Here is a 20,340-nt window from a genome sequence, read left to right on the forward strand (position 1 = left end):
GGGGGTGGTTGGTTGGCCTTCTGAGAGACATGAAGGAGTTGAAGAAACACGATTTGTATTGCCTCATTAAAGGGCATGAAGGATATCAAGACTATGTCACTTCAGTACCCATTCAACTAATGCATTGCAAACGAGATGGAGGCAGCTGCATTGAAGGTGTCAGGTCTGAAAGGGAGTTGATGAATGTAGAGCAGAGTTATCAGCAAAGTAGTGGATAGAGTTAGATGCTGAGTGAAGACCATTGATATGGAGACAAAGCAGAGTGAGAGAGGTAACGGAGCCCGGGAAGACCCACAATTCATGGAAAAAGTCACATCAACTACATACCCACATTACAACAGTGACTACACTCCATAAGTACTTCATTGGCTGTAAAGCGCTATGAGACGTCCGGTGGTTGTGAAAGGTGCTATATAAATGCAAGTCTTTCTTTTTTTCTTTATTAACTGGATGGGTTTAAGAGGAAGCTAGATAGCCATGGACATAACTTTGATGGAGGGCCATATACTGGCAACTGGTGCAGAAAAACATGTTGGCAGACCCAATCAGGGGCTTTGGAAAAGTCCAATATGATAACAATTCATTAAAGTGTTCAAGAGTAGAGTCATGGAGTTGCATAAGATAGGCAAGAAGATCACCAGTGCCACTCCCCAAAAACATACTGCAATCAGGAATGGGACTGGAACCTTCAAGATATGGGCGGTGTGATGTCCAACAGCAGTTTCCATAAGAGATGGATGGGCACTAAAGAGGCATGACCTTTCTTAGCGATAAGATGAATACAAGAACATTTCCAAGTAAAATGAAAGTTGGAGTGGGAGTAAGAGAGACTGTATGGAGAGAACAGAACAGAAATAAGTTTGGAGAGAAGCATTCTGAGCACAATAGAGGTTACTCGTCAAAATAAAAGAAAGGTTAGAATTAAATTAGAAAAAAGCCATGGAGACACTTGACCATCCGTGTTCAATGGGACAGTAAAGAGGGAGCTTTACTCTGTATCTAACCCGTGCTGTACCTGCCCTGGGAGTGTTTGATGGGACAGTGTAGAGGGAGCTTTACTCTGTATCTAACCCGTGTTGTACCTGCCCTGGGAGTGTTTGATGGGACAGTGTAGAGGGAGCTTTACTCTGTATCTAACCCGTGCTGTACCTGCCTGGGAGTGTTTGATGGGACAGTGTAGAGGGAGCTTTACTCTGTATCTAACCCGTGCTGTACCTGCCCTGGGAGTGTTTGATGGGGACAGTGCAGAGGGAGCTTTACTCTGTATCTAACCTGTGCTGTACCTGCCCTGGGAGTGTTTGATGGGGACAGTGTAGAGGGAGCTTTACTCTGTATCTAACCCGTGTTGTACCTGCCCTGGGAGTGTTTGATGGGACAGTGTAGAGGGAGCTTTACTCTGTATCTAACCCGTGCTGTACCTGCCCTGGGAGTGTTTGATGGGACAGTGTAGAGGGAGCTTTACTCTGTATCTAACCCGTGCTGTACCTGCCCTGGGAGTGTTTGATGGGACAGTGTAGAGGGAGCTTTACTCTGTATCTAACCCGTGTTGTACCTGCCCTGGGAGTGTTTGATGGGACAGTGTAGAGCGAACTTTACTCTGTATCTAACCCGTGCTGTACCTGCCCTGGGAGTGTTTGATGGGACAGTGTAGAGGGAGCTTTACCCTGTATCTAACCCGTGATGTACCTGCCCTGGGAGTGTTTGATGGGACAGTGTAGAGGGAGCTTTACTCTGTATCTAACCCGTGCTGTACCTGCCCTGGGAGTGTTTGATGGGACAGTGTAGAGGGAGCTTTACTCTGTATCTAACCCGTGCTGTACCTGCCTGTGAGTGTTTGATGGGACAGTGTAGAGGGAGCTTTACTCTGTATCTAACCCGTGCTGTACCTGCCCTGGGAGTGTTTGATGGGACAGTGTAGAGGGAGCTTTACTCTGTATCTAACCCGTGCTGTACCTGCCCTGGGAGTGTTTGATGGGACAGTGTAGAGGGAGCTTTACTCTGTATCTAACCCGTGTTGTACCTGCCCTGGGAGTGTTTGATGGGACAGTGTAGAGCGAACTTTACTCTGTATCTAACCCGTGCTGTACCTGCCCTGGGAGTGTTTGATGGGACAGTGTAGAGGGAGCTTTACCCTGTATCTAACCCGTGATGTACCTGCCCTGGGAGTGTTTGATGGGACAGTGTAGAGGGAGCTTTACTCTGTATCTAACCCGTGCTGTACCTGCCCTGGGAGTGTTTGATGGGACAGTGTAGAGGGAGCTTTACTCTGTATCTAACCCGTGCTGTACCTGCCTGTGAGTGTTTGATGGGACAGTGTAGAGGGAGCTTTACTCTGTATCTAACCCGTGCTGTACCTGCCCTGGGAGTGTTTGATGGGGACAGTGCAGAGGGAGCTTTACTCTGTATCTAACCTGTGCTGTACCTGCCCTGGGAGTGTTTGATGGGGACAGTGTAGAGGGAGCTTTACTCTGTATCTAACCCGTGTTGTACCTGCCCTGGGAGTGTTTGATGGGACAGTGTAGAGGGAGCTTTACTCTGTATCTAACCCGTGCTGTACCTGCCCTGGGAGTGTTTGATGGGAGAGTGTAGAGGGAGCTTTACTCTGTATCTAACCCGTGCTGTACCTGCCCTGGGAGTGTTTGATGGGACAGTGTAGAGGGAGCTTTACTCTGTCTCTAACCCGTGCTGTACCTGTCCTGGGAGTGTTTGATGGGACAGTGTAGAGGGAGCTTTACTCTGTCTCTAACCCGTGCTGTACCTGTCCTGGGAGTGTTTGATGGGACAGTGTAGAGGGAGCTTTACTCTGTATCTAACCCGTGCTGTACCTGTCCTGGGAGTGTTTGATGGGACAGTGTAGAGGGAGCTTTACTCTGTCTCTAACCCGTGCTGTACCTGTCCTGGGAGTGTTTGATGGGACAGTGTAGAGGGAGCTTTACTCTGTCTCTAACCCGTGCTGTACCTGTCCTGGGAGTGTTTGATGGGGCAGTGTAGAGGGAGATTTACTCTGTATCTAACCCGTGCTGTACCTGCCCTGGGAGTGTTTGATGGGTCAGTGTAGAGGGAGATTTACTCTGTATCTAACCCGTGCTGTACCTGCCGTGGAGTGTTTGATGGGACAGTGTTGAGGGAGCTTTATCCTGCATCTATGCCAATCTATAACTGACTCAGACTGTTTGACAGGACAATGGTACAGTAGGTGGAATCATTTTCATTCTCAGCATTGAAATCGTTAACCTGAGTTAGTTCAAATTCACAAATCAAAATGGCAAATGTTAATTAAATTACACTTTCACTTACCTGGTACGTTACTGCACCAGCATAATGTCTGATTGTAAAGACTGGCAGGGGCAACTTAGGCTTCACGTACCAGGGATTGTTGCTGTGCTGATAGTGGCATTTCTGGAGGAAGGTGTGATCTGTAGCCTTAAATAAAAACATAACACAAATCAGAATGCAGTCATCATTCACACAGCAGATCAAACCCTCAGTCTCTCACTAGCTCCCGCACTCAGCAAGACCTGGACGACATCCAGGCTTGGGCTGATCAGTGGCAGGTAACATTCGCGCCACACAAGTGCCAGGCAATGACCATCTCCAACAAGCGAGAGTCTAACCACTGCCCCTTGACATTCAAAGGCATTACCATCGCCGAATCCCCCACTATCAACATCCTGGGGGTCACCATTGACTAGAAACTCAACTGGACCAGCCACTTAAATACTGTGGCAACAAGAGCAGGTCAGAGGCTGGGTATTCTGCAGCGAGTGTCTCACCTCCTGACTCCCCAAAGCCTTTCCACCATCTACAAGGCACAAGTCAGGAGTGTGATGGAATACTCTCCACTTGCCTGGATGAGTGCAGCTCCAACAACACTCAAGAAGCTCGACACCATCCAGGACAAAGCAGCCCGCTTGATCGGCACCCCATCCACCACCTTAAACATTCACTCCCTCCACCACCGGCGTACCGTGGCTGCAGTGTGTACCATCTACAAGATGCACTGCAGCAACTCGCCAAGGCTTCTTCGGCAGCACCTCCCAAACCCGCGACCTCGTCCACCTAGAAGGACAAGAGCAGCAGGCTCATGGGAACACCACCACCTCCAAGTTCCCCTCCAAGTCATATACAACCCTGACTTGGAAATATATCGCCGATCCTTCATCATCGCTGGGTAAAAATCCCTGAACTCCATCCCTGACAGCACTGTGGGAGTACCTTCGCCTCACGGACTGCAGCGGTTCAAGAAGGCAGCTCACCACCACCCTCTCAAGGGCAATTAGGGATGGGCAATAAATGCCGGCCTTGCCAGCAACACCCACATCCCATGAACGAACAAAAAAAAGGGCTGCTTCAATCAGACATTCATACTTTTAACCGCTATGGGACGCGGTCGGGAAGTGCAGCCCCGCCACCTTCAGTCACTCTGCCCCCCTCCCACCGCCCCCCGGGGCTTTTGGACTTCCTGTGGGCCCTTCTTTCCAGCTTGCTGAGCCCCACATCTGTGAAGAACTCCTTTTAAAATATTTTGGTTACACCACATACCACGTATAGCGGGCAAATCGCGTTGACACCAACATGCCTGCTAGAAGCAGTGGGGACTGTATCAGCAACCAGTGAAGGTCAGCGGGCGGGTCTGCAGGTGTCATTCCAGACCCATAACAAGCAGGGGCAGAAGGAAGAGGGGCCCTAAGGAGAAGGAGCAAGACGTTAAATGTTTTCATGTCGAGTCCCCTGAAGTGCCAGTTTCCATCAGGACTGGCTCATTGTGGCGAGGCCCCTTAATTTACATTGACGTCAGGGCTGCAATGAGCCTGGTGCACAGTGGGTGAGCTGGCACTGAGTGCCACTAAGGTCCCCAACTCTGATTGGATGTATTCCTGGAGGTTGCATCACATGACCGCCAGCCTCCAATCGCCCGCACGACATGTCCATCCTCGCGATGCCCTGCCTTCTCGACCAATCAGAAAGTGAACAGCCTCTTTGTTACCTGATTGGATGATTCTTGACTGTCAGTCAAACAGCTTCATTTTCGACCTACAATATTTTTATAACTAATAAACTCAAGTGTTCAAAGAAAATGAAAAAAAAATACCACTTTTTTAAACACCCTTTTGATTTGTCTCCTGGGTTTGCTCGCGGCAGTGTCCATGAGACTAATCTTTAATTCCTGGCGACTCCAGGGCAATCTTACAAATGCAAGCCTTTCTTCCTTCTTGAAGTCAAAATCGGCTTTGGGCACAAGTGCGGAGAGAAGGAACCGGCCGGGACATGCTGGGCCATATCAAAGCAGCTGGTGGGCCACGTGTGTCGGATGGGTCACACCTTGGACACCACCCCCACCCCACCGCACCCGCGCCCCCGCACTGGCCGTCTGGGCAGTTACAGTTGGGAGATTCGCAAAGTCCAGCTGACCTGGGGCAGGCTGGTTTGGTCGTCCAGAATCCGGAGAATTCCATGCGGCTTGGCTGTGATGAGGTCTAAACAATTCTGTCGATCGGAGATGGGAATGAAAGCCCAACCGATCTGCTCCCGGGAATACTCCTCCTGAGGGACACAGAGGGAGAGAAGTTAAATATCAAATAGGCCTTTGAGGAAGCTAGCAATATGTTTGGAACTGAACAAAGTTTGTGAAGATCCTCCATGATGGTTCAGTCATAAATGTAGTGCCTGATGTAGCAAATGTCCATAGAACCTTCGAGATTCACAGCACAGAAGGTGGCCATTCAGCCTATTGTGTCTGTGCCAGCTCTTCACTAGACAATCCTAAATAGATCCCAATGCCCATCCTTTTCCCCATAGCCTGGTATCTTTGGGACATCGGAGGACATGAAACGCTTTACATAAATGCAACATTCTCCTCCACTTCAAATATTTATCCAATTTTCCTTTGAAAGATGCCATGGTCACTGCCTTAGCCATTCCAAAAAAGAAAGACGTGCATTTCTCCAGCGCCTTTCACGACCTCAGGACGTCCCAAAGCGCTTAACAGCCAATGACGTACTTTTTGAAATGTAGTCACTGTTGTAATGTAGGAAACGCAGCAGCAAGCTCCCACATACAGCAATGTGATAATGGCCAGATAATCTGGGTTTTTTAGTAATTTTGATTGAGTGATAAATATTGGTCAGGACTCCCCTGCTCTTCTTTGAAATAGTGCAATAAGATCTTTTACATCCACCTGAGAGCAGACAGGGGCCTCTGTTTAACATTTCATCTGAAAGACGGCACCTCCGACAGTGCAGTACTCCCTCAGTACAGCAGTGGAGTGTCAGCCTGGATTATGTGCTCAAGTCCCTGGAGTGGGAATTGGACCCACGACCTTCTGACTCAGAGGCAAGAGTGCTGCCCACTGAGTCACGGCTGCCACTATAGCAAAGCATTCGACGCTCTACAATCCTTATATTTCTCCTAATCTCTTTCCACACTTTCAGTGACAATTTTAAATTGTTAACCCCTTAACACGGACTTCCCAACCAGAGGAAACACACCCTATCACAACCCATGAATGTTAAAATCTTCTAAAGAATCTCCTCTTATCCTTCTCTGCTCCTATGGAAACACTTCCAGTCTTTCCTCATAACTACAGTTTCCCATCGCTGGCAATATCCTGGTCAATTTATGTTGGCGTGGAGTGGAGTGGGGTGGAGTGGAGTGGGGTGGAGTGGAGTGGAGTGGGGTGGGGTGGAGTGGGGTGGAGTGGAGTGGGGTGGAGTGGGGTGGGGTGGAGTGGAGTGGGGTGGAGTGGAGTGGGGTGGAGTGGGGTGGGGTGGAGTGGGGTGGGGTGGAGTGGGGTGGAGTGGGGTGGAGTGGGGTGGAGTGGAGTGGAGTGGGGTGGGGTGGAGTGGAGTGGGGTGAAGTGGGGTGGAGTGGGCTGGAGTGAGGTGGAGTGGAGTGGAGTGGAGTGAGGTGGAGTGGAGTGAGGTGGAGTGGGGTGGAGTGGAGTGGGGTGGAGTGGAGTGGAGTGGGATGGAGTGGAGTGAGGTGGAGTGGAGTGAGGTGGAGTGGAGTGAGGTGGAGTGGAGTGAGGTGGAGTGGAGTGAGGTGGAGTGGAGTGAGGTGGAGTGGAGTGGAGTGAGGTGGAGTGGAGTGGGGTGGAGTGGAGTGGGGTGGAGTGGAGTGGGGTGGAGTGGAGTGGGATGGAGTGGAGTGGAGTGAGGTGGAGTGGAGTGGGGTGGATTGGAGTGGAGTGGAGTGGAGTGGAGTGGAGTGGGGTGGAGTGGAGTGGGGTGGGGTGGAGTGGGGTGGGGTGGGGTGGAGTGGGGTGGAGTGGAGTGGAGTGGGGTGGAGTGAGGTGGAGTGAGGTGGAGTGGAGTGGAGTGAGGTAGAGTGGAGTGGAGTGGAGTGAGGTGGAGTGGAGTGGGGTGGAGTGGAGTGGAGTGGAGTGGGGTGGAGTGGGGTGGAGTGGAGTGGAGTGGATTGGAGTGGAGTGGAGTGGGATGGAGTGGAGTGAGGTGGAGTGGAGTGAGGTGGAGTGAGGTGGAGTGGGGTGGAGTGGAGTGCGGTGGAGTGGGGTGGAGTGGGGTGGAGTGGAGTGGGGTGGAGTGGAGTGGAGTGGAGTGGGGTGGAGTGGAGTGGGGTGGAGTGGAGTGGGGTGGAGTGGGGTTGAGTGGAGTGGAGTGAGGTGGAGTGGAGTGGAGTGAGGTGGAGTGAGGTGGAGTGGAGTGGAGTGGGGTGGAGTGAGGTGGAGTGGAATGGAGTGGAGTGGAGTGGAGTGAGGTGGAGTGGAGTGGAGTGGGGTGGGGTGGAGTGGAGTGGAGTGGGGTGGGGTGGAGTGAGGTGGAGTGGAATGGAGTGGAGTGGGGTGAGGTGGAGTGGAGTGGAATGAGGTGGAGTGGAGTGGAGTGGGGTGGAGTGGAGTGAGGTGGAGTGGAGTGGGGTGGGGTGGAGTGAGGTGGAGTGGAGTGGGATGGAGTGGGGTGGAGTGCAGTGGAGTGGGGTGGAGTTTGGTGGAGTGGGGTGGAGTGGGGTGGAGTGGAGTGGAGTGGCGTGGAGTGGGGTGGGGTGGAGTGGAGTGAGGTGGAGTGGAGTGGAGTGGAGTCGGGTGGAGTGGAGTGGAGTGAGGTGGAGTGGAGTGAGGTGGAGTGGAGTGGGGTGGGGTGGAGTGGGGTGGGGTGGAGTGGGGTGGAGTGGAGTGAGGTGGAGTGGAGTGAGGTGGAGTGGAGTGGGGTGGAGTGGGGTGGGGTGGAGTGGGGTGGAGTGGAGTGGGGTGGAGTGGAGTGGGGTGGAGTGGGGTGGGGTGGAGTGGGGTGGGGTGGAGTGGGGTGGAGTGGGGTGGAGTGGAGTGGAGTGGAGTGGAGTGGGGTGGAGTGGAGTGGGGTGAAGTGGGGTGGAGTGGAGTGGGCTGGAGTGGAGTGGAGTGAGGTGGAGTGGAGTGGAGTGGAGTGGGGTGGGGTGGAGTGGAGTGGAGTGGGGTGGAGTGGAGTGGAGTGAGGTGGAGTGGAGTGAGGTGGAGTGGAGTGAGGTGGAGTGGAGTGGGGTGGAGTGGAGTGGGGTGGAGTGGAGTGGAGTGGGATGGAGTGGAGTGAGGTGGAGTGGAGTGAGGTGGAGTGGAGTGAGGTGGAGTGGAGTGAGGTGGAGTGGAGTGAGGTGGAGTGGGGTGGAGTGGAGTGGGGTGGAGTGGGGTGGAGTGAAGTGGGGTGGAGTGGGGTGGAGTGGAGTGAGGTGGAGTGGAGTGAGGTGGAGTGGGGTGGAGTGGAGTGGGGTGGAGTGGAGTGGAGTGGGATGGAGTGGAGTGAGGTGGAGTGGAGTGAGGTGGAGTGGAGTGAGGTGGAGTGAGGTGGAGTGGAGTGAGGTGGAGTGGAGTGAGGTGGAGTGGAGTGGAGTGAGGTGGAGTGGGGTGGAGTGGAGTGGGGTGGAGTGGGGTGGAGTGGAGTGGGGTGGAGTGGAGTGGGGTGGAGTGGAGTGGGATGGAGTGGAGTGGAGTGAGGTGGAGTGGAGTGGGGTGGATTGGAGTGGAGTGGAGTGGAGTGGAGTGGAGTGGGGTGGAGTGGAGTGGAGTGGGGTGGGGTGGAGTGGGGTGGGGTGGGGTGGAGTGGGGTGGAGTGGAGTGGAGTGGGGTGGAGTGAGGTGGAGTGGAGTGGAGTGAGGTAGAGTGGAGTGGAGTGGAGTGAGGTGGAGTGGAGTGGGGTGGAGTGGAGTGGAGTGGAGTGGGGTGGAGTGGGGTGGAGTGGAGTGGAGTGGATTGGAGTGGAGTGGGATGGAGTGGAGTGAGGTGGAGTGAGGTGGAGTGGAGTGAGGTGGAGTGAGGTGGAGTGGGGTGGAGTGGAGTGCGGTGGAGTGGGGTGGAGTGGAGTGGGGTGGAGTGGAGTGGGGTGGAGTGGAGTGGGGTGGAGTGGAGTGGGGTGCAGTGGGGTTGAGTGGAGTGGAGTGAGGTGGAGTGGAGTGGAGTGAGGTGGAGTGAGGTGGAGTGGAGTGGAGTGGCGTGGAGTGAGGTGGAGTGGAATGGAGTGGAGTGGAGTGGAGTGAGGTGGAGTGGAGTGGAGTGGAGTGGAGTGGGGTGGGGTGGAGTGGAGTGGAGTGGGGTGGGGTGGGGTGGAGTGAGGTGGAGTGGAATGGAGTGGAGTGGGGTGAGGTGGAGTGGAGTGGAATGAGGTGGAGTGGAGTGGAGTGGGGTGGAGTGGAGTGAGGTGGAGTGGAGTGGGGTGGGGTGGAGTGAGGTGGAGTGGAGTGGGATGGAGTGGGGTGGAGTGCAGTGGAGTGGGGTGGAGTTTGGTGGAGTGGGGTGGAGTGGAGTGGAGTGGCGTGGAGTGGGGTGGGGTGGAGTGGAGTGAGGTGGAGTGGTGTGAGGTGGAGTGGAGTGGAGTGGAGTCGGGTGGAGTGGAGTGGAGTGAGGTGGAATGGAGTGAGGTGGAGTGGAGTGGGGTGGGGTGGAGTGGGGTGGGGTGGAGTGGGGTGGAGTGGAGTGAGGTGGAGTGGAGTGAGGTGGAGTGGAGTGGGGTGGAGTGGAGTGGAGTGGGGTGGAGTGGAGTGGGGTGGAGTGGGGTGGAGTGGAGTGGAGTGGGGTGGAGTGGAGTGGGGTGAAGTGGGGTGGAGTGGAGTGGGCTGGAGTGGAGTGGAGTGGAGTGAGGTGGAGTGGAGTGGAGTGGAGTGAGGTGGGGTGGAGTGGAGTGGAGTGGGGTGGAGTGGAGTGGAGTGGAGTGGAGTGAGGTGGAGTGGAGTGAGGTGCAGTGGAGTGAGGTGGAGTGGAGTGGGGTGGAGTGGAGTGGGGTGGAGTGGAGTGGAGTGGGATGGAGTGGAGTGAGGTGGAGTGGAGTGAGGTGGAGTGGAGTGAGGTGGAGTGGAGTGAGGTGGAGTGGAGTGAGGTGGAGTGGGGTGGAATGGAGTGGGGTGGAGTGGGGTGGAGTGAAGTGGGGTGGAGTGGAGTGGGGTGGAGTGGAGTGGGATGGAGTGGAGTGGAGTGAGGTGGAGTGGAGTGGAGTGGGGTGGATTGGAGTGGAGTGGAGTGGAGTGGGGTGGAGTGGAGTGGGGTGGGGTGGAGTGGGGTGGGGTGGAGTGGGGTGGAGTGGGGTGGAGTGGAGTGGGGTGGAGTGGGGTGAGGTGGAGTGAGGTGGAGTGAGGTAGAGTGGAGTGGAGTGGAGTGAGGTGGGGTGGAGTGGGGTGGAGTGAGGTGGAGTGGAGTGAGGTGGAGTGGAGTGGGGTGGGGTGCAGTGGAGTGGGGTGCAGTGGAGTGGGGTGGAGTGGAGTGGAGTGGGGTGGAGTGGGGTGGGGTGGAGTGGGGTGGGGTGGAGTGGGGTGGAGTGGGGTGGAGTGGAGTGGAGTGGAGTGGGGTGGAGTGGAGTGGGGTGAAGTGGGGTGGAGTGGAGTGGGCTGGAGTGGAGTGGAGTGAGGTGGAGTGGAGTGGAGTGGAGTGGGGTGGGGTGGAGTGGAGTGGAGTGGGGTGGAGTGGAGTGGAGTGGAGTGGAGTGGAGTGAGGTGGAGTGGAGTGAGGTGGAGTGGAGTGAGGTGGAGTGGAGTGGGGTGGAGTGGGGTGGAGTGGAGTGGAGTGGGATGGAGTGGAGTGAGGTGGAGTGGAGTGAGGTGGAGTGGAGTGAGGTGGAGTGGAGTGAGGTGGAGTGGAGTGAGGTGGAGTGGGGTGGAGTGGGGTGGAGTGGGGTGGAGTGAAGTGGAGTGGAGTGGGATGGAGTGGAGTGGAGTGAGGTGGAGTGGAGTGGAGTGGGGTGGATTGGAGTGGAGTGGAGTGGAGTGGGGTGGAGTGGAGTGGAGTTGAGTGGGGTGGGGTGGAGTGGGGTGGGGTGGAGTGGGGTGGAGTGGGGTGGAGTGGAGTGGGGTGGAGTGGGGTGAGGTGGAGTGAGGTGGAGTGGAGTGGAGTGAGGTAGAGTGGAGTGGAGTGGAGTGAGGTGGGGTGGAGTGGGGTGAGGTGGAGTGGAGTGAGGTGGAGTGGAGTGGGGTGGAGTGGGGTGGGGTGGAGTGGAGTGGGGTGCAGTTGAGTGGGGTGGAGTGGAGTGGAGTGGGGTGGAGTGGGGTGGGGTGGAGTGGGGTGGGGTGGAGTGGGGTGGGGTGGAGTGGGGTGGAGTGGAGTGGAGTGGAGTGGGGTGGAGTGGAGTGGGGTGAAGTGGGGTGGAGTGGAGTGGGCTGGAGTGGAGTGGAGTGGAGTGAGGTGGAGTGGAGTGGAGTGGGGTGGAGTGGAGTGGAGTGGAGTGGAGTGGAGTGAGGTGGAGTGGAGTGGAGTGGAGTGGGGTGGAGTGGAGTGGAGTGGAGTGGGGTGGAGTGGAGTGGAGTGGAGTGAGGTGGAGTGGAGTGAGGTGGAGTGAGGTGGAGTGGAGTGAGGTGGAGTGGAGTGAGGTGGAGTGGAGTGGAGTGGAGTGGAGTGAGGTGGAGTGGGGTGGAGTGGAGTGGGGTGGAGTGGGGTGGAGTGGAGTGGGGTGGAGTGGAGTGGGGTGGAGTGGAGTGGGGTGGAGTGGAGTGGGATGGAGTGGAGTGGAGTGAGGTGGAGTGGAGTGGAGTGGAGTGGGGTGGATTGGAGTGGAGTGGAGTGGAGTGGGGTGGAGTGGAGTGGAGTGGAGTGGGGTGGGGTGGGGTGGAGTGGGGTGGAGTGGGGTGGAGTGGGGTGGAGTGGAGTGGGGTGGAGTGGAGTGAGGTGGAGTGAGGTGGAGTGGAGTGGAGTGAGGTAGAGTGGAGTGGAGTGGAGTGGGGTGGAGTGGGGTGGAGTGGAGTGGAGTGGAGTGGGGTGGAGTGGGGTGGAGTGGAGTGGAGTGGAGTGGGGTGGGGTGGGGTGGAGTGGGGTGGAGTGGAGTGGAGTGAGGTGGAGTGGAGTGGGGTGAGGTGGAGTGGAGTGGAATGAGGTGGAGTGGAGTGGAGTGGGGTGGAGTGGAGTGAGGTGGAGTGGAGTGGGGTGGGGTGGAGTGAGGTGGAGTGGAGTGGGATGGAGTGGGGTGGAGTGCAATGGAGTGGGGTGGAGTTTGGTGGAGTGGGGTGGAGTGGGGTGGAGTGGAGTGGAGTGGCGTGGGGTGGGGTGGAGTGAGGTGGAGTGGTGTGAGGTGGAGTGGAGTGGAGTGGAGTCGGGTGGAGTGGAGTGGAGTGAGGTGGAGTGGAGTGAGGTGGAGTGGAGTGGGGTGGGGTGGAGTGGGGTGGGGTGGAGTGGGGTGGGGTGGAGTGGGGTGGAGTGGAGTGAGGTGGAGTGGAGTGAGGTGGAGTGGAGTGGGGTGGAGTGAGGTGGAGTGGAGTGGAGTGGGGTGGAGTGAGGTGGAGTGGTGTGAGGTGGAGTGGGGTGGAGTGGAGTAGGGTGGAGTGGAGTGGGGTGGAGTGGAGTGGGGTGGAGTGGAGTGGGGTGGAGTGGAGTGGGGTGGAGTGGAGTGGGGTGGGGTGGAGTGGGGTGGAGTGGGGTGGAGTGGAGTGGAGTGGAGTGGGGTGGAGTGGGGTGGAGTGGAGTGGAGTGGAGTGGGGTGGGGTGGGGTGGAGTGGAGTGGAGTGGAGTGAGGTGGAGTGGAATGGAGTGGAGTGGGGTGAGGTGGAGTGGAGTGGAATGAGGTGGAGTGGAGTGGAGTGGGGTGGAGTGGAGTGAGGTGGAGTGGAGTGGGGTGGGGTGGAGTGAGGTGGAGTGGAGTGGGATGGAGTGGGGTGGAGTGCAATGGAGTGGGGTGGAGTTTGGTGGAGTTGGGTGGAGTGGGGTGGAGTGGGGTGGAGTGGAGTGGTGTGGCGTGGAGTGGGGTGGGGTGGAGTGAGGTGGAGTGGTGTGAGGTGGAGTGGAGTGGAGTGGAGTCGGGTGGAGTGGAGTGGAGTGAGGTGGAGTGGAGTGAGGTGGAGTGGAGTGGGGTGGGGTGGAGTGGGGTGGGGTGGAGTGGAGTGAGGTGGAGTGGAGTGAGGTGGAGTGGAGTGGGGTGGAGTGAGGTGGAGTGGAGTGGAGTGGGGTGGAGTGAGGTGGAGTGGTGTGAGGTGGAGTGGGGTGGAGTGGAGTAGGGTGGAGTGGAGTGGGGTGGAGTGGAGTGGGGTGGAGTGGAGTGGAGTGGGGTGGAGTGGAGTGGGGTGGAGTGGAGTGGGGTGGGGTGGAGTGGGGTGGGGTGGAGTGGGGTGGAGTGGAGTGGAATGGGGTGGAGTGGAGTGGTGTGGAGTGGAGTGGGGTGGAGTGGGGTGGGGTGGAGTGGGGTGGAGTGGGGTGGGGTGGAGTGGAGTGGGGTGGAGTGGAGTGGGATGGGGTGGAGTGGGGTGGAGTGGAGTGGGGTGGGGTGGAGTGGGGTGGGGTGGGGTGGAGTGGGGTGGCCTGGAGTGGAGTGGGGTGGAGTGGAGTGGGGTGGGGTGCGGTGGGGTGGAGTGGGGTGGAGTGGGGTGGGGTGGAGTGGGGTGGAGTGGGGTGGGGTGGGGTGGGGTGGAGTGGTGGGGTGGGGTGGGGTGGAGTGGGGTGGAGTGGAGTGGAGTGGGGTGGGGTGGAGTGGAGTGGAGTGGAGTGGGGTGGGGTGGGGTGGGGTGGGGTGGAGTGGAGTGGAGTGGAGTGGGGTGGGGTGGAGTGGAGTGGAGTGGAGTGGAGTGAGGTGGAGTGAGGTGGAGTGGAGTGGGGTGGAGTGAGGTGGGGTGGAATGGAGTGCAGTGGAGTGGAGTGAGGTGGAGTGGAGTGGGGTGGAGTGGAATGGAGTAGAGTGGAGTGGGGTGGGGTGGGGTGGAGTGGAGTGGAGTGGAGTGGAGTGAGGTGGAGTGGAATGGAGTGGAGTGGGGTGAGGTGGAGTGGAGTGGAATGAGGTGGAGTGTAGTGGAGTGGGGTGGAGTGGAGTGAGGTGGAGTGGAGTGGGGTGGGGTGGAATGAGGTGGAGTGGAGTGGGGTGGAGTGGGGTGGAGTGCAGTGGAGTGGGGTGGAGTGGGTGGAGTGGGGTGGAGTGGGGTGGAGTGGAGTGGAGTGGCGTGGAGTGGCGTGGAGTGGGGTGGGGTGGAGTGGAGTGAGGTGGAGTGGAGTGAGGTGGAGTGGAGTGGAGTGGAGTGGAGTCGGGTGGAGTGAGGTGGAGTGGAGTGAGGTGGAGTGGAGTGGGGTGGGGTGGAGTGGGGTGGGGTGGAGTGGAGTGAGGTGGAGTGGAGTGAGGTGGAGTGGAGTGGGGTGGAGTGAGGTGGAGTGGAGTGGAGTGGGGTGGAGTGAGGTGGAGTGAGGTGGAGTGGGGTGGAGTGGAGTAGGGTGGAGTGGAGTGGGGTGGAGTGGAGTGGGGTGGAGTGGAGTGGGGTGGAGTGGAGTGGAGTGGAGTGGGGTGGAGTGGAGTGGGGTGGAGTGGGGTGGAGTGGAGTGGGGTGGAGTGGAGTGGGGTGGGGTGGAGTAGGGTGGAGTGGAGTGGGGTGGAGTGGAGTGGAGTGGAGTGGGGTGGAGTGGAGTGGGGTGGAGTGGAGTGGGGTGGAGTGGAGTGGGGTGGGGTGGAGTAGGGTGGAGTGGAGTGGGGTGGAGTGAGGTGGACTGGAGTGGAGTGGAGTGGGGTGGAGTGGAGTGGGGTGGAGTGGGGTGGAGTGGAGTGGGGTGGAGTGGAGTGGAGTGGGGTGGAGTGGAGTGGAGTGGAGTGGAGTGGGGTGGAGTGGGGTGGAGTGGAGTGGTGTTGAATGGGGTGGGGTGGAGTGGAGTGGGGTGGGGTGGAGTGGGGTGGAGTGGAGTGGGGTGGAGTGGAGTGGGGTGGAGTGGGATGGAGTGGATTGAAGTGGAGTGGGGTGGAGTGGGATGGAGTGGAGTGGAGTGGGGTGGGGTGGAGCGGAGTGGAGTGGAGCGGGGTGGAGTGGGGTGGAGTGGAGTGGGGTGGAGTGGAGTGAGGTGGAGTGAGGCGGAGTGGAGTGGAGTCGGGTGTAGTGGCGTGGAGTGAGGTGGAGTGGTGTGGGGTGGGGTGGAGTAGAGTGAGTGGAATGAGGTGGAGTGTAGTGGAGTGGCGTGGAGTGGGGTGGGGTGGAGTGAGGTGGAGTGGTGTGAGGTGGAGTGGAGTGGAGTGGAGTCGGGTGGAGTGGAGTGGAGTGGAGTGGAGTGGGGTGGGGTGGAGTGGGGTGGGGTGGAGTGGGGTGGAGTGGAGTGAGGTGGAGTGGAGTGAGGTGGAGTGGAGTGGGGTGGAGTGAGGTGGAGTGGAGTGGGGTGGAGTGAGGTGGAGTGGTGTGAGGTGGAGTGGGGTGGAGTGGAGTAGGGTGGAGTGGAGTGGGGTGGAGTGGAGTGGGGTGGAGTGGAGTGGAGTGGGGTGGAGTGGGGTGGAGTGGAGTGGGGTGGGGTGGAGTGGGGTGGAGTGGGGTGGAGTGGGGTGGAGTGGAGTGGAGTGGAGTGGGGTGGAGTGGGGTGGAGTGGAGTGGAGTGGAGTGGGGTGGGGTGGGGTGGAGTGGAGTGGAGTGGAGTGGAGTGAGGTGGAGTGGAATGGAGTGGAGTGGGGTGAGGTGGAGTGGAGTGGAATGAGGTGGAGTGGAGTGGAGTGGGGTGGAGTGGAGTGAGGTGGAGTGGAGTGGGGTGGGGTGGAGTGAGGTGGAGTGGAGTGGGATGGAGTGGGGTGGAGTGCAATGGAGTGGGGTGGAGTTTGGTGGAGTTGGGTGGAGTGGGGTGGAGTGGGGTGGAGTGGAGTGGAGTGGCGTGGAGTGGGGTGGGGTGGAGTGAGGTGGAGTGGTGTGAGGTGGAGTGGAGTGGAGTGGAGTCGGGTGGAGTGGAGTGGAGTGAGGTGGAGTGGAGTGAGGTGGAGTGGAGTGGGGTGGGGTGGAGTGGGGTGGGGTGGAGTGGGGTGGAGTGGAGTGAGGTGGAGTGGAGTGAGGTGGAGTGAGGTGGAGTGGAGTGGAGTGGGGTGGAGTGGTGTGAGGTGGAGTGGGGTGGAGTGGAGTAGGGTGGAGTGGAGTGGGGTGGAGTGGAGTGGGGTGGAGTGGAGTGGAGTGGGTGGGTGGAGTGGAGTGGGGTGGAGTGGAGTGGGGTGGGGTGGAGTGGGGTGGGGTGGAGTGGGGTGGGGTGGAGTGGGGTGGAGTGGAGTGGAGTGGAATGGGGTGGGAGTGGTGTGGAGTGGAGTGGGGTGGAGTGGGGTGGGGTGGAGTGGGGTGGAGTGGGGTGGGGTGGAGTGGAGTGGGGTGGAGTGGAGTGGGATGGGGTGGAGTGGGGTGGGGTGGAGTGGGGTGGGGTGGAGTGGGGTGGGGTGGGGTGGAGTGGGGTGGCCTGGAGTGGAGTGGGGTGGAGTGGAGTGGGGTGGGGTGCGGTGGGGTGGAGTGGGGTGGAGTGGGGTGGAGTGGGGTGGGGTGGGGTGGGGTGGAGTGGTGGGGTGGGGTGTGGTGGAGTGGGGTGGAGTGGAGTGGAGTGGGGTGGGGTGGAGTGGAGTGGAGTGGGGTGGGGGTGGGGTGGGGGGTGGGGTGGGGTGGGGTGGAGTGGAGTGGAGTGGAGTGGGGTGGGGTGGAGTGGAGTGGAGTGGAGTGGAGTGAGGTGGAGTGAGGTGGAGTGGAGTGGGGTGGAGTGAGGTGGGGTGGAATGGAGTGCAGTGGAGTGGAGTGAGGTGGAGTGGAGTGGGGTGGAGTGGAATGGAGTAGAGTGGAGTGAGGTGGAGTGGAATGGAGTGGAGTGGGGTGAGGTGGAGTGGAGTGGAATGAGGTGGAGTGTAGTGGAGTGGGGTGGAGTGGAGTGAGGTGGAGTGGAGTGGGGTGGGGTGGAATGAGGTGGAGTGGAGTGGGGTGGAGTGCAGTGGAGTGGGGTGGAGTGGGTGGAGTGGGGTGGAGTGGGGTGGAGTGGAGTGGAGTGGCGTGGAGTGGCGTGGAGTGGGGTGGGGTGGAGTGGAGTGAGGTGGAGTGGAGTGAGGTGGAGTGGAGTGGAGTGGAGTGGAGTCGGGTGGAGTGAGGTGGAGTGGAGTGAGGTGGAGTGGAGTGGGGTGGGGTGGGGTGGGGTGGGGTGGAGTGGAGTGAGGTGGAGTGGAGTGAGGTGGAGTGGGGTGGAGTGAGGTGGAGTGGAGTGGAGTGGGGTGGAGTGAGGTGGAGTGAGGTGGAGTGGGGTGGAGTGGAGTAGGGTGGAGTGGAGTGGGGTGGAGTGGAGTGGGGTGGAGTGGAGTGGGGTGGAGTGGAGTGGAGTGGAGTGGGGTGGAGTGGAGTGGGGTGGAGTGGAGTGGGGTGGAGTGGAGTGGGGTGGGGTGGAGTAGGGTGGAGTGGAGTGGGGTGGAGTGGAATGGGGTGGAGTGGAGTGGGGTGGAGTGGAGTGGGGTGGAGTGGAGTGGGGTGGAGTGGGGTGGGGTGGAGTGGGGTGGAGTGGGGTGGAGTGGGGTGGTGTGGAGTGGAGTGGGGTGGAGTGGAGTGGGATGGGGTGGAGTGGGGTGGGGTGGAGTGGAGTGGGGTGGAGTGGAGTGGGGTGGGGTGGAGTGGGGTGGGGTGGAGTGGGGTGGCCTGGAGTGGAGTGGGGTGGAGTGGAGTGGGGTCGGGTGCGGTGGGGTGGAGTGGGGTGGAGTGGGGTGGGGTGGGCTGGAGTGGGGTGGGGTGGAGTGGGGTGGGGTGGAGTGGGGTGGAGTGGAGTGGAGTGGGTTGGAGTGGAGTGGAGTGGGGTGGAGTGGAGTGGAGTGGGGTGGAGTGGAGTGGAGTGGGGTGGAGTGGGGTGGAGTGGGGTGGAGTGGAGTGGTGGGTGGGGTGGAGTGGAGTGGAGTGGGGTGGAGAGTGGGGTGGAGTGGGGTGGGGTGGGCTGGAGTGGAGTGGAGTGGAGTGGAGTGGGGTGGGGTGGAGTGGGCTGGGGTGGAGTGGGGTGGAGTGGAGTGGAGTGAGGTGGAGTGGAGTGGGGTGGAGTGGAGTGGGGTGGGGTGGAGTGGTGTGGGGTGGGGTGGAGTGGGGTGGAGTGGAGTGGGGTGGAGTGGAGTGGAGTGGAGTGGAGTGGGGTGGGGTGGGGTGGGGTGGAGTGGGGTGGAGTGGGGTGGAGTGGGGTGGAGTCGAGTGAGGTGGAGTGGAATGGAGTGGGGTGGAGTGGAGTGGAGTGGAGTGAGGTGGAGTGGAGTGAGGTGGAGTGGAGTGGAGTGGGGTGGAGTGAGGTGGAGTGGAGTGGGGTGGAGTGGAGTGGAGTGGAGTGGGGTGGGGTGGAGTGGAGTGAGGTGGACTGGAGTGGGGTGGAGTGGAGTGGGGAGGACTGGGGTGGAGTGGGGTGAGGTGGATTGGGGTGGGGTGGAGTGGGGTGGGGTGCAGTGGAGTGGAGTGGGGTGGAGTGGGGTGGGGCGGAGTGGAGTGAGGTGGAGTGGAGTGAGGTGGAGTGAACTGAGGTGGAGTCGGGTGGGGTGGAGTGAGGTGGAGTGGAGTGAGGTGGAGTAGAGTGGAGTGGGGTGGAGTGAGGTGGAGTGGAGTGGGGTGGAGTGGAGTGGAGTGGGGTGGAGTGGGGTGGGGTGGAGTGGAGTGGGGTGGGGTGGAGTGCGGTGGAGTGGGGTGGAGTGGGGTGGGGTGGAGTGGAGTGGGGTGGGGTGAAGTGGAGTGAGGTGGAGTGGAGTGGGGTGGAGTGGGGTGGGGTGGAGTGGGGTGGAGTGGAGTGAGGTGGAGTGGAGTGAGGTGGAGTAGAGTGGGTTGGGGTGGAGTGGAGTGGGGTGGGGTGGAGTGGGGTGGCGTGGGGTGTGGTGGAGTGGGGTGGGGTGGGGTGGAGTGAGGTGGAGTGGAGTGGAGTGGAGTGGGGTGGAGTGGAGTGGGGTGGAGTGGAGTGGAGTGGAGTGGGGTGGAGTGGAGTGGAGTGGAGTGGAGTGGGGTGGAGTGGGGTGGAGTGGAGTGGTGTTGAATGGGGTGGGGTGGAGTGGAGTGGGGTGGGGTGGAGTGGGGTGGAGTGGAGTGGGGTGGAGTGGAGTGGGGTGGAGTGGGATGGAGTGGATTGAAGTGGAGTGGGGTGGAGTGGGATGGAGTGGAGTGGAGTGGGGTGGGGTGGAGCGGAGTGGAGTGGAGCGGGGTGGAGTGGGGTGGAGTGGAGTGGGGTGGAGTGGAGTGAGGTGGAGTGAGGCGGAGTGGAGTGGAGTCGGGTGTAGTGGCGTGGAGTGAGGTGGAGTGGTGTGGGGTGGGGTGGAGTAGAGTGAGGTGGAGTGGAGTGAGAGGTGGAGTGGGGTGGGGTGGAGTGGGGTTGGGTGGAGTGGAGTGGGGTGGAGTGGAGTGGGATGGGGTGGAGTGGGGTGGGGTGGAGTGGAGTGAGGTGGAGTGGAGTGGGGTGGGGTGGTGTGGGGTGGGGTGGGGTGGAGTGGGGTGGCCTGGAGTGGAGTGGGGTGGAGTGGAGTGGGGTGGGGTGCGGTGGGGTGGAGTGGGGTGGAGTGGGGTGGGGTGGAGTGGGGTGGAGTGGGTTGGAGTGGGGTGGGGTGGAGTGGTGGGGTGGGGTGGGGTGGAGTGGAGTGGAGTGGGGTGGGGTGGAGTGGAGTGGAGTGGGGTGGGGTGGGGTGGGGTGGAGTGGAGTGGAGTGGGGTGGGGTGGAGTGGAGTGGAGTGGAGTGAGGTGGAGTGAGGTGGAGTGGAGTAGGGTGGAGTGAGGTGGAGTGGAATGGAGTGCAGTGGAGTGGAGTGAGGTGGAGTGGAGTGGGGTGGAGTGGAATGGAGTGGAGTGGAGTGGGGTGGGGTGGAGTGGAGTGGAGTGGAGTGGAGTGAGGTGGAGTGGAATGGAGTGGGGTGAGGTGGAGTGGAGTGGAATGAGGTGGAGTGTAGTGGAGTGGGGTGGAGTGGAGTGAGGTGGAGTGGAGTGGGGTGGGGTGGAATGAGGTGGAGTGGAGTGGGGTGGAGTGGGGTGGAGTGCAGTGGAGTGGGGTGGAGTGGGGTGGAGTGGAGTGGAGTGGCGTGGAGTGGGGTGGGGTGGAGTGAGGTGGAGTGGAGTGGAGTGGAGTGGAGTCGGGTGGAGTGAGGTGGAGTGGAGTGAGGTGGAGTGGAGTGGGGTGGGGTGGAGTGGGGTGGGGTGGAGTGGGGTGGAGTGGAGTGAGGTGGAGTGGAGTGAGGTGGAGTGGGGTGGAGTGAGGTGGAGTGGAGTGGA

At 59.6% G+C, this 20,340-nt stretch overlaps 1 protein-coding gene across 1 annotated transcript in view; it reads right to left on the bottom strand.

The window, feature by feature from the left end:
• Positions 1–20,340, bottom strand: part of LOC147102609 (unconventional myosin-XV-like) — a 388,701-nt gene that overhangs the window by 39,084 nt on the left and 329,277 nt on the right. The window contains exons 9-10 of the mRNA XM_085964088.1: positions 5,413–5,544; positions 3,298–3,423 (exon numbers count right to left, since the gene is read on the bottom strand). Coding sequence (XP_085820214.1) covers positions 3,298–3,423; positions 5,413–5,544 — 258 coding nt within the window. The remainder of the gene's footprint in view (positions 1–3,297; positions 3,424–5,412; positions 5,545–20,340) is intronic.

Source organism: Somniosus microcephalus, chromosome 21 (genome assembly GCF_052327205.1).
Source record: "Somniosus microcephalus isolate GS21.2 chromosome 21, FLI_Smic_1.0, whole genome shotgun sequence".
NCBI lineage: Eukaryota > Metazoa > Chordata > Chondrichthyes > Squaliformes > Somniosidae > Somniosus > Somniosus microcephalus.